The following is a 12,505-nucleotide window of genomic DNA, read 5'->3' on the forward strand; positions in this document are numbered from 1 at the left end:
AGCATGTGTTAGTGCTGACTGTGCCATAGAGCCAAATAGTTTCAGAGCATGACTGTGGCAGCCTCACGGTTCACATTGCTTTTGGCTATGCTTAACCCTAAGGCGAGGGGCAGTGGAGGGCTTGTAGTTCATGCTTTAAAAACTAGCGGCTACCCTCTTCGGGGTTCCTGTTAGGCTGTCTGCATGTCCCCATCCGCAAGTTGCTATCCTCCCCCTAATAGCCTATGCTGCCCTGCCTGGTTGCTGTCCAAGGTCATAATTCTCCTCCCCCCCCTCTGGCTAAAAGACCCTCTCTAACACACATCAAATTACATCTACACACAATGGCTGTAATCTGCTATACCTTAAAGTCGCTGTAACATGAATGACAATGGTATTTATTTTGGCTGTTATCTGTGGTTCTTTTATAAATCCTCAACATTCAGTGTAAGAACACACACAACCCATGTGCTTTGTTATCTACTGGCTCAGAGGCAGATATGTTAACACGTTACAAATGTCTGTCTGTGTTGTGAACGCATCCTAGTAAACTGTGGTTTTGTCTGTGTCGTGCTTGTCAATTTGAGCTGCAATGCAAAGCTATCAAATTCTCAATTTCTGGACATGTAATAATGATATGTGGAAGAAAAAAAAATTGGGATGCATAAAACGGAAACCTTGTTATATATTTTATGATTAGAACCTTTTTTGGCTTTCAAACTTCAGAAATTCTTTGATAGTTTTGATGCAGTGTAAGTTGACCTGTTGAGTCATTTTAATTTGATTGTATTATTTTGTGGGACTGTGGCTGCCTATTGTCTGTAAAGAAACATGTGGAGAAACATAACAGAATACATTAAAGAAAAGATGAAATGATGGACAGATATATTGAGCCCCCCATTCTAATTGCTTAGATGGAAGTCATATCACGAGAGGGGAGTAATATAAGTCAACCTGCAGCTAACTGGGAGGTCAGTTCTTTACATTTCTTATCACATCTGCCTCTGATGGGCTCTGTCTCCTTTGTACTCTGTATCGCTGTACACTCCTTTTTTCCGCACTTCCTCCTCTTCATCTCCTCTCTCTGCCTCAGGGCTTAGATGTATATGTTTCGTAGCCATGTTTATGTTTCAGGAAGGGAGATGCCAGGACTTAAACCCCAGAGCGCATGGACTCACAGTGGCTGCAGTAGTCTAACCTGTGTCTTGATGCCATGCTTGTTATTTACCTGTCTTACCTTTTTTGTCCTGTGTGTGTTTGTGTGTGTCGGTTTAATTTTCTTTGGCATTTTCTTTGATTTTTTTGAGACAATGTGATTTCTGATGCAATTTTTGCTTCTATAGCTGTTGAGGCCAGATTGAGGCTTAGAGAGGTGTGTGTGCGGTTTGAGCAGACGATGAGTGGTTTTCATGGGATTTCTCTGCATTTGTGTTTGTTTGTGTGTGTGTGTGTGTGTGTGTGTGTGCGCGCGCGCGTTTGTGCGTGCGTGTGTGTGTGTGTGTGTGTGTGCGTGTGTGTGCGCACAGCGGGCAATGATGCGGTTCTCTGAGCTGGAGCTGAAGGAGAAGGAGGGCGGCGGTGTGTGTGTGTCTGCCCCGGCAGCAGGACGGGAGCTGGCAGACGGCCAGCGCAGAGAGCGAGCGCTGGATCACTGCCAACACACCACCCGGCAGGGAGAGAGGGAGGGTGAGTAACCCAGCACCATACACGCACACATTCGTAAACTACACCACACACACACACACACACACACACACACACACACACACAGCCACTCTGTAAAATGAACACTCAGAAAGGGACACACACAAACAATAGGTGCGCATACACACTTCCATACACTTGCAGCAAATGCTGAGGCAAGACCGGGTCACTCTAAAAAAAGACACACACACATGCGCGTGCACGGACACAGTCTTACACAAGCTAGGGAGCGCAAGAGAATGAGCGAGCTAGAGAGACGGAGAGGGGGAGTTTTATTTTCAAGAAGCCTTTTGTGCTTATCTGCGTGGCGAGATGATCGAGAGGGAGGGTGAGGAGAAGGAAGGCCAGAGATTGCGTGAGTGAGAGAGAGAGAGTGAAAGCGGGGGGGGTGGTGGGTGAAAGCGGATGGGAGAGCGCAACAGAAAGAGGGAGAGAGGAAGGGGGGGTTAGTTAGGTTGGCTAGGAGCCCAGCTGTGTGTTGGAGCGAGGCCGCGGCTGACGTGTGAGCCTAATTATGGCATGGAGAGAGACAGCGAGGGAGAGGGGAATCAGGGAGAGGGGGGCGGGTGGGGGTGGTGGTGGTAGAGTCACGCTCTATGTGAGAAGGGCGTGGTGCGGTCATGCCGTGGGGGAGGACAGAGAAACTGGGGGGAGTCGCTGTGTGCAGCAAATGCACAGGATGTTTTCTTGCCTCTGGAAGTGCGAGAGGCTGCACTGAACCATCAAGCCGCTGGCTCGGCTCACATCAGATTAAAAAGTCTTTAGCCCATCAAAGTTTTATTGCCTGTCTTTAAAGCAGAATAAAAGCTGGCTGGTGTTTAACTAGCGTTTTCCCTCTGTCAATCCCCCTCCCCTTGTCTCCCTGTTTCTGGCCGGCTGGCGGGCTGGTTTGCGGTCTGTCTGTGTTCTCTGCCTGCGTATCTGTTCCCCTTTCATCTTCTGTTGCTTATTGTGTCTCCCCCTCCCCCCCATCTGTCTCTGCTCAGGTGTTCGGCCGGCATACGCTAACAACAGAGTTCCGGTCCTCCAGAGGTGTGTGGGCCAAAGGGAGCCTTTGTCTGCTGGGCAGGGGGCCAGAGATGGGGCCAGAAATGCCAGCCATGGAGGACTAAGGGATACAGCTCGGAAGGCTGGGACTGACGCTGAAGGAAGTCATTGCGGACCCCCTACCTTGACAGCAGCAAAAGGGCACCCAGATGAGACAGCCAGCCTGGACTTTGGACCTAGCAGGAAACGGCCACTCTGCCCTAAGTTGGAGCAGGATGATGAAGACCAGGACAAAGGAGAGAGGTTGTCCCAACCAGAGAAAAGAGCCAAGATTTCCATGGGTGAGAATTTTTTTCCATGAGTTCTCCTCATGTTAATCACCCCTGTTTTGTTTTTTTTCTCCTGTCTGCATTTTTCTACTTCCTTTCATGTTCCCCCTCATCTGAGCCAGTCTCACCCGTTGTCCTCTGGTCGCTTCCTCTGCTTCAATCAGTTGCACCGTAAACCCACTCTGTAACAACCTCCATTCCTTTCCCACTTCCCTCGCTCTGTTCCATCTTTCGCTCTGTGCGGCAGCCAGCTCGGAGAAGTGTTTAATCCTGTCTTTGAGCCGAGGGAGAAGCGAGGAAGAGGGACAGCCATTCCCTCTCCCCTCTTTCAGCACCATTCCTCTGCGGCGCGTACCCTCCCTCTTCAAAGCTGCTCTTTTCATCTTCCTTCTTTTTTTTCTCATCTGTTTGGGTTTCCTTTTTTTTCCCCCTGTCGTGCGATATCACGCTTGCTCTCCCAAGAAAAGGCAGACAGTTAAATACCAGTATCCTGGTATTTGGGGGGTTATTTAGTTTCTGTCCAATTCTTCTCTCCCCTTTGTGCTCCCTCTCTGCATGTTTGTTACATGTTAGACCATAAGAATGTACTGCCTTTTGTTCTTCTTGCTCAGTTTCCTCAGGTTATGTTGACGCTGTAGTCTGGTTGCAGAGGTGGGTGTAATGAAGCCATGAATATCCAAAACTTAGACAACTTTACCTGAAGTGCATTTTCCCCACGGGTTTTCCAATAACGTTTATAAAACAAATTGAGAGATAAGAATTTAATTTCTCTATCCCATGGAGAGCAGCACAGCTGAGGCTGAAACATAAAACCTTACTTTTCCAGGCAATATAGTGGAGTCTATATGAGAGATGGAAACTTGTCTGTTTATGTCATCTGCAGATGAGCATGAGCAGGCCTGTCCTGACGATGATGACGAGGTACGGAAGCTCAAGGTCTGCATTGAGCTGAAGGGTCTGCGACTCAGCAAACCCGCTACAGGAGCGGCTTCACCTGACTGCCCGCAAATCAAGCAGGAGAGGCCGTGGCCCCAGCCCAGATTGGTGGCCCCAGCTCTGAATCTGAGAGAACACAAGATAAGGCCCGGGGAGCCAGATGACAGAGCTTCGGCACAGAGAGCCGAGATCAACAGGAAATGGGGCTGCGAGAAGCTACTTAATGGTAAGCTTGTACCGCCAGCCGCGCAAACCACTGCTGCGTCTCTGAGTTCAGCTGGGGTAACGGAAATCTATCTTTGGCTCACATTTCACTTTCTTGTTGAGCACTCTGTCTTTAGGGGATTTCCCGGGAGCCTTTTGGGAGGGGGCAGAGGAAATGAGGTAGAGGAGACCTCCTTTTGCCAGGGGAAAGGCTGAGGAATCAGAAATGAGACCCGGGGACCCAAATCTAAACCCTCCCGCCCCCTGTGGTTTTGGCTTTAAGATCAACGGGTCTACAGCGGGCTGTGAGCAAGCCATGAAAGAAAGAATGAGGGAAGTGGCTGGTGGAGATATGTGTGGGCAGGTGTAGTGTGACTAATGTGTGATCAATGATTTTTCTTTTTCTTTCCTCTCCAGACCAGTCACAGTGAAAGACAGGGCGGGGAGTGAGAGTGTGTGTGTGTGTGCGCGCGCGCGCGTGTGTGTGTGTGTGCGCGTGTGTGTGTGTGTGTGTGTGTGTGTGTGTGTGAGAGAAGGGAAGGGAAGGGAAGGGGAGGGGAGGGGTGGGGGGTAACTTATTAAAACCAGGCTTTCCCTTATTCATGTGCCTGGACTGAAGCAGAGGGACGCACAGACGAAGAGGAGAAAATAAAAGAGCAGGAGAGAGATTAAAGGACCTGAATAAATCAGAGGAGATTTTGGTTTTATGTTCCCTGCAGAAACCACAGGCCTTGATTGGACCCTGATTTTTTTTTCTATCACCTTTTCAGATAACATCACCCTGGTAACAGCCGTGTTGTTACAATGAATGCTGTTATTCCACTGAGTGTGTGTCTGTCAGGGCTGCAAACACTCCCTCTTCTTCTTTCAACTAGATAGCAGTGTCTTTCCACTACATACATTACATAGAAGGGTTTTTAAGCATTACCAGGACATAGAATGTCACTTTGCTTCTCATTGGTTCCCAGCCTTGAATTGATTTAATAATTGTAACACGACTGAAGACCACGTTCTTGAATAGTGTGAAATACTTTGCATTGACCCTTACGAGGAAATGGGTTTCTATTAAGCTATTAAACACCGTTTTGACCTTGTGGTTTCAAGGGCCTGTTTTTATTTTTCTTGTACCATAAGAAGTGAAAGCGAGACAGCGGCACATGTAAGGAGATTATTCACAGCAGTGTCCTTGCTACTGTGAAAGCTAGAGTCAGTATAGGGGGTGTTTATATGAGGCGTGTTTTTTCCTGATCGAGCAGGCATGCTGCGCTCCCAGACAGCTCTGTCTGCTCATTAATAAACCAACAGAGGGTGAGAGATGGCCTTGCAATACCTTCCCATCCTCCACTTTGCACCGAGCTCTCACACTATCAGCCACTCAACCCTTGTTCCCTCTCCTCCAACAGGAGTAGCTGCTTCGCCCCTTCCCCCTGGCCAGCTGAAGGACAGAGCGCAACCGCTGGGCCCCTTCTCAGGTGACCGTGGCCTCAAGGAGCCTTGGAGGGGCCCTCCCTCCCCGGCCCCAGAGTCAGCCGTGGGAGGCACCCCTCCCTACAAGCCCCGTCGCCATAGTGACACTGACAAACCCAAGGGCAAGCGGCCGTGCAAGACCAAACACACTAGTCAGAGGGAGCGCGAGAAGAAAAAGGAGGCCGCACCTTACAGCCCGGGCCAGCGTTTCGCGGCTGATCTGGGAGTTGCTGAAGATGAGAAGGTGAGTGCTGATATGGTGTCTGGCTGCGGCAGTGGCGTCTGGATGTTTGCAACACCGGAGTCTCTTTCAATATGCCCGTCGGCGCCTCTGATTATGCAGCTGTGAGAGGGAGGGAGGAAGGAAGTATGTTTACAATGTTTAGAGGGCTGCTGGAGCTTTGACCTCTCTGTGCCCTTTGTGACTCCCCGCGGAGTGCCTGCATGCATGTGTGTTTGTCTCTGGCCTTAATTGTCGAACGTGTGTCATCGGCGCTGTTTTGTGTGTAGATACGTGCCAGGGCTGAGTGTCTGCGTGTTTGTGAGCATTCCTGACATAACAACAAAACCCCGAAGCAATTATACATTGTACTCAGCGTTGAACACAAGGCTAAACATACGCACGCGCGCGCACACACACACACACACACACACAGACACACACACAGAGTGAGGAATGTGTCAGCCACGGTCGAGCGTATGAAGCGCTGGAGTTCAAAAGAAGAGGGAAAAAAATGAACACGGGGAAAATTGAGGGGGGGAGAAAAAAAAAGAAGGCTAGTTGTTTTCCACCCGCACTGCTCTCCTCCCCTGCTCCTCCTCAGTCTGACAGCTGCTTCGACATGGAATTCCACTGAGAGGGCACGTACTTTGCGCGCGCGCGCACACACACACACACATACGCACAGGCACTCCCTCTCTTGTGTGTTGCGCTCAGAGGGCTCTGTTGGTTTAGTGGTTAAAGAAAAGTGGCATGCCAACCTGCAGTGTTTGGGTCGTGAACAGTTGGTGCGAAGCCTCTGGGCATGTGTGTTTTCCTTGTTACGTAGTGTCTTACATCCCCGCTAATAATACATAAACACAGATGTGTTCAAAAGAAACAAAAAACATCTTCACTTAAGTGTGTCAAAGTCATGTTAGGGTAAAATACCTTTTTCCTATTTTTTTTTTTAACCAAAAATACATTTGTGTGTTCATGCATGTGTATGTGCACACCTGCGTTTTTGGTGTGTACATGTGCAGCTAGTCTCACGCATGTGCCCTTGAGTTTCGGTGTGTGTGTGTGTGTGTGTGTGTCCCGTCTGCTATGTGACAGCGGCTGTAACACTCTCCCTCTCTCTCACTCTCTCCACAGCTGAGTGAGCAGCGAGGCGCTCCGAGGAAGAGAGCTGCCTCTCCTAATCATTATCCCTGCTCTCCAGTCAAGCCCTGCTCCCCTGCCGCGCTCTGTCCGCCCTCCCTGCAGCCCCAGGCAAATGGCAGAGTGGGCAGTGTCCCACCAGAGGCAGCAGGGGTGCACAGGACACCCCCTGCCGAGCCCCCTGTGGTGCGTCCGATCCCGCCTGAGGCCCGTCGGCTGATCGTGAACAAAAACGCCGGAGAGACTCTTCTCCAGAGAGCAGCGCGGCTGGGCTACGAGGTAATAGCCTTCACTCAGTCATCCTCCCTTCTCATCGCGCTCTGTCTCGTTCTCTCTCTCTCTCTCTCTCCCCTCGCATTTTACACTTCATCATCACATTCAAATCTCTGCTTCCTCTGCTCTTAAACTGAGCTCATTTTCTTGCCTGTGACTCTGGCAACTCAACTATTATTCTCAAAATTGTCTTCTTCCTGTTCCTATTCTTCCTCTTTCTAGATCCCTCTTTTGCTCTTGTCTCATTTCCTTCTATTTCACCCGTGCTCGTGCTTTCTTCTCGTCATTCTCCATCGTTTTCCCTCTACTTGCCTGCTACTCTTTTTCTCTCTCAGGTTTCCGCTCTTTCCCTCCCCCCTTCTTTCCTCTCGGCGCTCTCTTTCTCTTCCTCTCTTTGTGACTCAGATTGTCGTTGGCACCCCTCCTCCCCGCGAGCGCATATACACACCCCCCTCCTCCTCTTGCCTCGCTCTGCTCTCACATCTCATTAATTTTCTGCGAGGCGAAGTGTGACACACACACACGGACACACACACATACACACAGACGTGCGTGTGTGCGCAGACAGCATGAGGGATCGTTGGAATCATTATACGGAGACGGATGCTCGCTGTCTCTCTCTAGCATCAGGAGCTCTTTTCTCTGTGTTCCTTTTCTTTCTGTCATTCGCTCCTAAACCAGATCGTCTCATTCTCCGAGACTGGTGTGTTTTCTACGGAATCTCTTAAATCCTGTTGCTCCGAATATTTTTGGCAGTTTTCCACCGATGGAACTTTGGGGAATCACAAGGTGGCCTGAACGTTTACAGGAACTAATTTGCCCGTTGAGCCTCTTGGCTAGTGTTGCATTGCTGACTCACTAGCTACACAAAGGAACGCTAACCATATTTCCACAGACATGTTTTAATTTTGACGTATCGCTGTAAAAAAAAGCTTAATGGAAATGATGGCATTCCCAATCTTATTCCTTCAGTTTCCCCAAAAAACTTTGTACCGATTTGTGCTGCTTTTCACTTTTTTGAGCTAGCCAGAGCTACACTTGCCACTGGAGTTTACGGCGTGGTTAGCGTCTTATGTTACCTTGTTGATTTTCTTTATTTATGTCAAACAATGGTAGCTGAAACGGAGCAACTGGTTTTGGAATTGGAGCTAATAAATCAACAGCGATATTAACAGAGACAACAGAGAAAAGAGCTTGTGGAAATGTGGTCCTATGTGAGTAAGTAGTTGCCCTGTTGTGGTCTGGAACACAACATTTGAAGTAGGGGTACATTAGGCTATGCCATTACCTATGAGGTAAATTCAACTAAACTATTTAAACAAGCTTAAATATGCTTACGATTTGATACGGAGTGATTGAGTGTGTGTGTGTGTGTGTGTGTGCGCACGCGCGCGGGGGGGGGGTTGTCAAAATATCGCAAATTACAAATTTTCACTCTAAGAAGGAAATGTAATTAAATTTTTGGTTGCTGATTTTCTTCTCGTCTTCTGTCAATATTTTGATACTTTAGATGCTAAAGTAGTTTAGATACTTTTAAATAGAAGTACCAGATGGTGCGACGCTATTTTGTTCAAGTTTTGGTCATTTTGAGGGTGAATTTGCCAGGAAAAAAAGAACTCATTGGGCAGGTGCAGCTGCCATTTGAGCGCCTCAGAAGGTTCTTACCTCCCTTTCTGAAACCATGGAAAAAGGTTCTAATGTACGGTTCTTGCAGTTGTAGCATGTACGAATGTGCTGGTTCCAAGGTCCTGCGTTGGAAAACGGCCTTTCAGAATAAGGGTGTACGGCCGTCGTCTCTCTCTGCTACTTGTCCTCTGGGGGTGTGTGTGTGTTCGTGCAACTAAACGCTTGTTAATTGATTTATTGATCCAAGTGGGTTTTATGCGGCTGGAGCTTCGTGTTATGTCCGTTCTTTCGCTCACCTTTGCGTTCTCTCGCACTTCGCGTGCGTGCATGTATGCGCACGTGCTCATTTTTATCACCAGCAAAGGTATCTTCACACAGCCATAAGTAGTTGTGTGTATCTTGTGTTTGCTCATTAACCGGTTACTTTATGGTTGTGTGTTTGTTACACTTATTTATGATGATGAGGTGTGTGTCCGTCATTATGTGTGTGTGTGTGTGTGTGTGTGTGTGAGAGAGAGAGAGTGTGTGTGTGTGCGTGTGTGTGTGTGGGGGGGGTGTGAATGAGAGGTAAGCACTGGGAGTATAATCGCGTTCTAATGGCCCTCTAATGTGCCGTGGTGACTGTGGTTAGCAGTGGCGGCGGCTGTTTTTCCTTCCTCGCTCACACACAAACACAGAGCGCAGCGCGGCAGCAGCAGCAGGGTTCAGTCAGCCGTGCCGGAGAGAAGCTGGCTCGTCTCTGTGATTTATGTGTCTCTCTCAAACGTTTTTTTCCCTCCCCTCTCCTTTTTTTTTCATTCCCCTTTGCATTTTTCCCTTCCTGCGCTCGGCGTGTGGAGGGGGGAAAGAGGGAGGAGGGAGGAGAAAACCTGAGACTACACAAACAAGGCACTGACCGCTGCGCAAACAACACCCCCGCCTTCCCCTCATCCCTCCCTCCCTCCCTTTCTTTCTCTCCCTCTCAGGAAGCTCGTCTCTCACTGCCTGTGTGTGATAAGCCCGGGGCAGACCCCTGGGGCTCCCACACGCACACACACACACACACACACACACACACACACAATCGTGCAAGGAGAGACACACCAATTTATGCATCACACACACTCGCATACAAGCATGTAGATGCAGAGTGCTTGTCTCACGCTGGTGTTTTACCGCCGCAAGCTCTGGGCTTATCACACACAGGCAGCGAGATATGAGGGCCTGAGAGACAGAGGCACGCACATGCGGCTCACATGCTGATTAGAAATACACACGCGCACACGCACACACGCACACGCAAGCAGCAGTTATGACCTAATAAGCACACATACAGACATCCCGACGTGCTCCTCTCCAGGCTGCACCGAGCCACGACTCGAAACACTTGCTGCTGTCGCACACCCACGCAGACCTGCGCATGCAAATTTATAATCACCTCATGCACACACAGTTTTACCTTCCATTGTGTGAATACACACTGAACAGCGTGCACAGAAACGCCCGTTGTTACCCTGTAAGCACACGCACAGGCATCCTTCCCTGTACAGACCTGCTCATGTGAATCATCTCATGTACCTACAGACACACACACACACGCCTGTAATTTAAAACATGCACACTCGTCTTTGCTGTTCCCGATGCCCGGTCGACACTGTGCATATTTCATGTTCGTTTAGTTTTGCGATCCGTGCCTCTGCACATGAAAGCCCACTCTCTCTCTTTTTTTTCTCTTTCCCTTCCTCTCTTCCTCTTTTTCTCTCGCTCCCTCTCGTCTGACTCTCGGAGCATTTGAAATGGTAATGAGGAGAGATTCTGCGGATGTCTTCATCCTTCTCCCTCTCGTGCCGGGCTCGGGGCCCCTCAGTTCTGCCCATAGAAAGCTTGGATAAAGGTGCAATCTGTCATTTATTCTTCTCACATGAATCACTTCTGATTTTCCTTCTCAAACCAGTGTGTGATCCGGGAAAAGGGAAGAACTGGATTGCATTTTAAGTACCCAATTAGAGCAGCATTTGTGATCTCAAAACTATACAGTTTCTGCAATCAGTGTATTGGCTTTTAAGTACATTTGTGGTGACCTTTCTTGTAGAGTTTAACCTGGGTGAGCTTTGACACCCAAAGTGGCGCCACTGACAGATAGTAACGCATCTTGACAGTGCTGACCTTTAGGGCCTGCAATTATATTAAAGCAGCTTCTAGGACTTTTTAACTGATTATGTTGCCATATCAATTTAATACTGATGCCTCCGTAAGAACCGCATTGGCAATAAAGAATAAAGGCTCGCTCGGATCATTATATATTTTTTTTCTATGCAAGTCTTTGAAAAGACTGTTTTTGGTTTGTTTTCCCGCGCTAGGGTTACTTGTTTTAAGTTGCTGTACATGTAATTTAACTACACCAAATCCATGTTTACCTGTCATTTTAGTTATTTATCTCATCTCAAACAAGATGTATAATTAGCATGCATGACATTGCTACACATTTTGCAAACAGAATATGTTACACCCGTCTGTCACCGGCCTCCTAAACAAGCCAGCCCGAGCATGGCAGATCGAGACATTTACGATGGGAGGCGCTGGTGCTGGTGCTCATGAGAATCACTGCCGCTTTTGGCCAGAGGTGTCAGCAAAGCCAACACAACTCATGTTTTCCAACGCAATGTTAAACAGACTGCAGTTCACAGAGGCGCTCCATTGGGCTGCAGCCTGCAGCGTTTTTGGGCCCATGGTCACGAGTTTGTCTTCAACAAGCCTCTTGCAGGCTGACCTGACTGTAATTTGGTTGACTGATGAGACTTTCTGAGCCATAATGGGCTAAACTGTCGTGTAAAAACTTAAGAATAAAATGTGTTGATTGGTTCAGAGGTTGGGTGGGAGGTTTTTTTGCCTAATGCTTGATGATCTGTGGCCACTACATCAAAACCATTCTGTCATCATTTATACCTTCAGATATACGCAACCTTAACCCTCCAAAAGATGAGTTAAAGTAGATGATGCGCAGTCACTCCTGTCAGCTAGTATTCTACTGTTGGCAATCTAGCTAATTAAATTCCATAGTTTGTCGCACTTATTGTCGTTATCTTGCTGGCTCGCCATTCAAACAACCACTATGTCCTCAAGCCTCGTACGTCGCATATTTGCAAGGACATGCAAATGAACTATGGAATGCCTCTCTCTGGTATGACCAGGCACCAAACAGCCAGTGACCGCTCTACCCCCCAAATTAAATTAGGCCTGTTTTGTTGATCATTTGCTTCAGTCTAGCTAAGCTGATTATGATTAATATGCAGAGCAGTTTCCTGGCTGAGACTGGAGGTATTTATTGTCAACGTCTTCTATACACAGGAGCTGTGATTATCCATTCTTGTGTCTTTATTCATAAGCTAAAAGCTCACGTGTGTGTCAGTGTCAGTGTGAGATTAAGTGAGAGCCTCTGTTGCCCCAGCACATCCGTTCAACAAGAGGACAGTGTGCGCGCACGCACACACACACACACACACACACACACACACACACACACACTAATACACGTTTGACTTGTCTGGGCAAGTCCCAAGTTTACTGCTTGGGTTGTTGGCTTCTCATCACATAGGAAGCCACTCAAGCATCACCTGCACATGTGATTTGCATTTATATGCGCACACACACACATCTGTTG

The 12,505-nt window shown here is 48.3% G+C and overlaps 1 protein-coding gene across 3 annotated transcripts in view; it reads left to right on the forward strand.

Moving 5' to 3' along the window:
• The window catches only part of bcor (BCL6 corepressor), a 32,839-nt gene that overhangs the window by 12,921 nt on the left and 7,413 nt on the right, over positions 1 to 12,505 (forward strand). For 2 of the 3 annotated variants that reach the window (XM_086220303.1, XM_086220304.1), the window contains exons 4-9: positions 894 to 950; positions 1,506 to 1,665; positions 2,670 to 3,011; positions 3,883 to 4,161; positions 5,543 to 5,850; positions 6,961 to 7,245. In XM_086220303.1, the coding sequence (XP_086076429.1) occupies positions 894 to 950; positions 1,506 to 1,665; positions 2,670 to 3,011; positions 3,883 to 4,161; positions 5,543 to 5,850; positions 6,961 to 7,245 (1,431 nt within the window). The remainder of the gene's footprint in view (positions 1 to 893; positions 951 to 1,505; positions 1,666 to 2,669; positions 3,012 to 3,882; positions 4,162 to 5,542; positions 5,851 to 6,960; positions 7,246 to 12,505) is intronic. The other variant, XM_086220305.1, reaches the window with a different exon arrangement.

This window comes from Aulostomus chinensis, chromosome 12, assembly GCF_037954235.1.
Source record: "Aulostomus chinensis isolate RoL2024-O1b breed Wild chromosome 12, RoL_Achi_v1.0, whole genome shotgun sequence".
Lineage (NCBI taxonomy): Eukaryota > Metazoa > Chordata > Actinopteri > Syngnathiformes > Aulostomidae > Aulostomus > Aulostomus chinensis.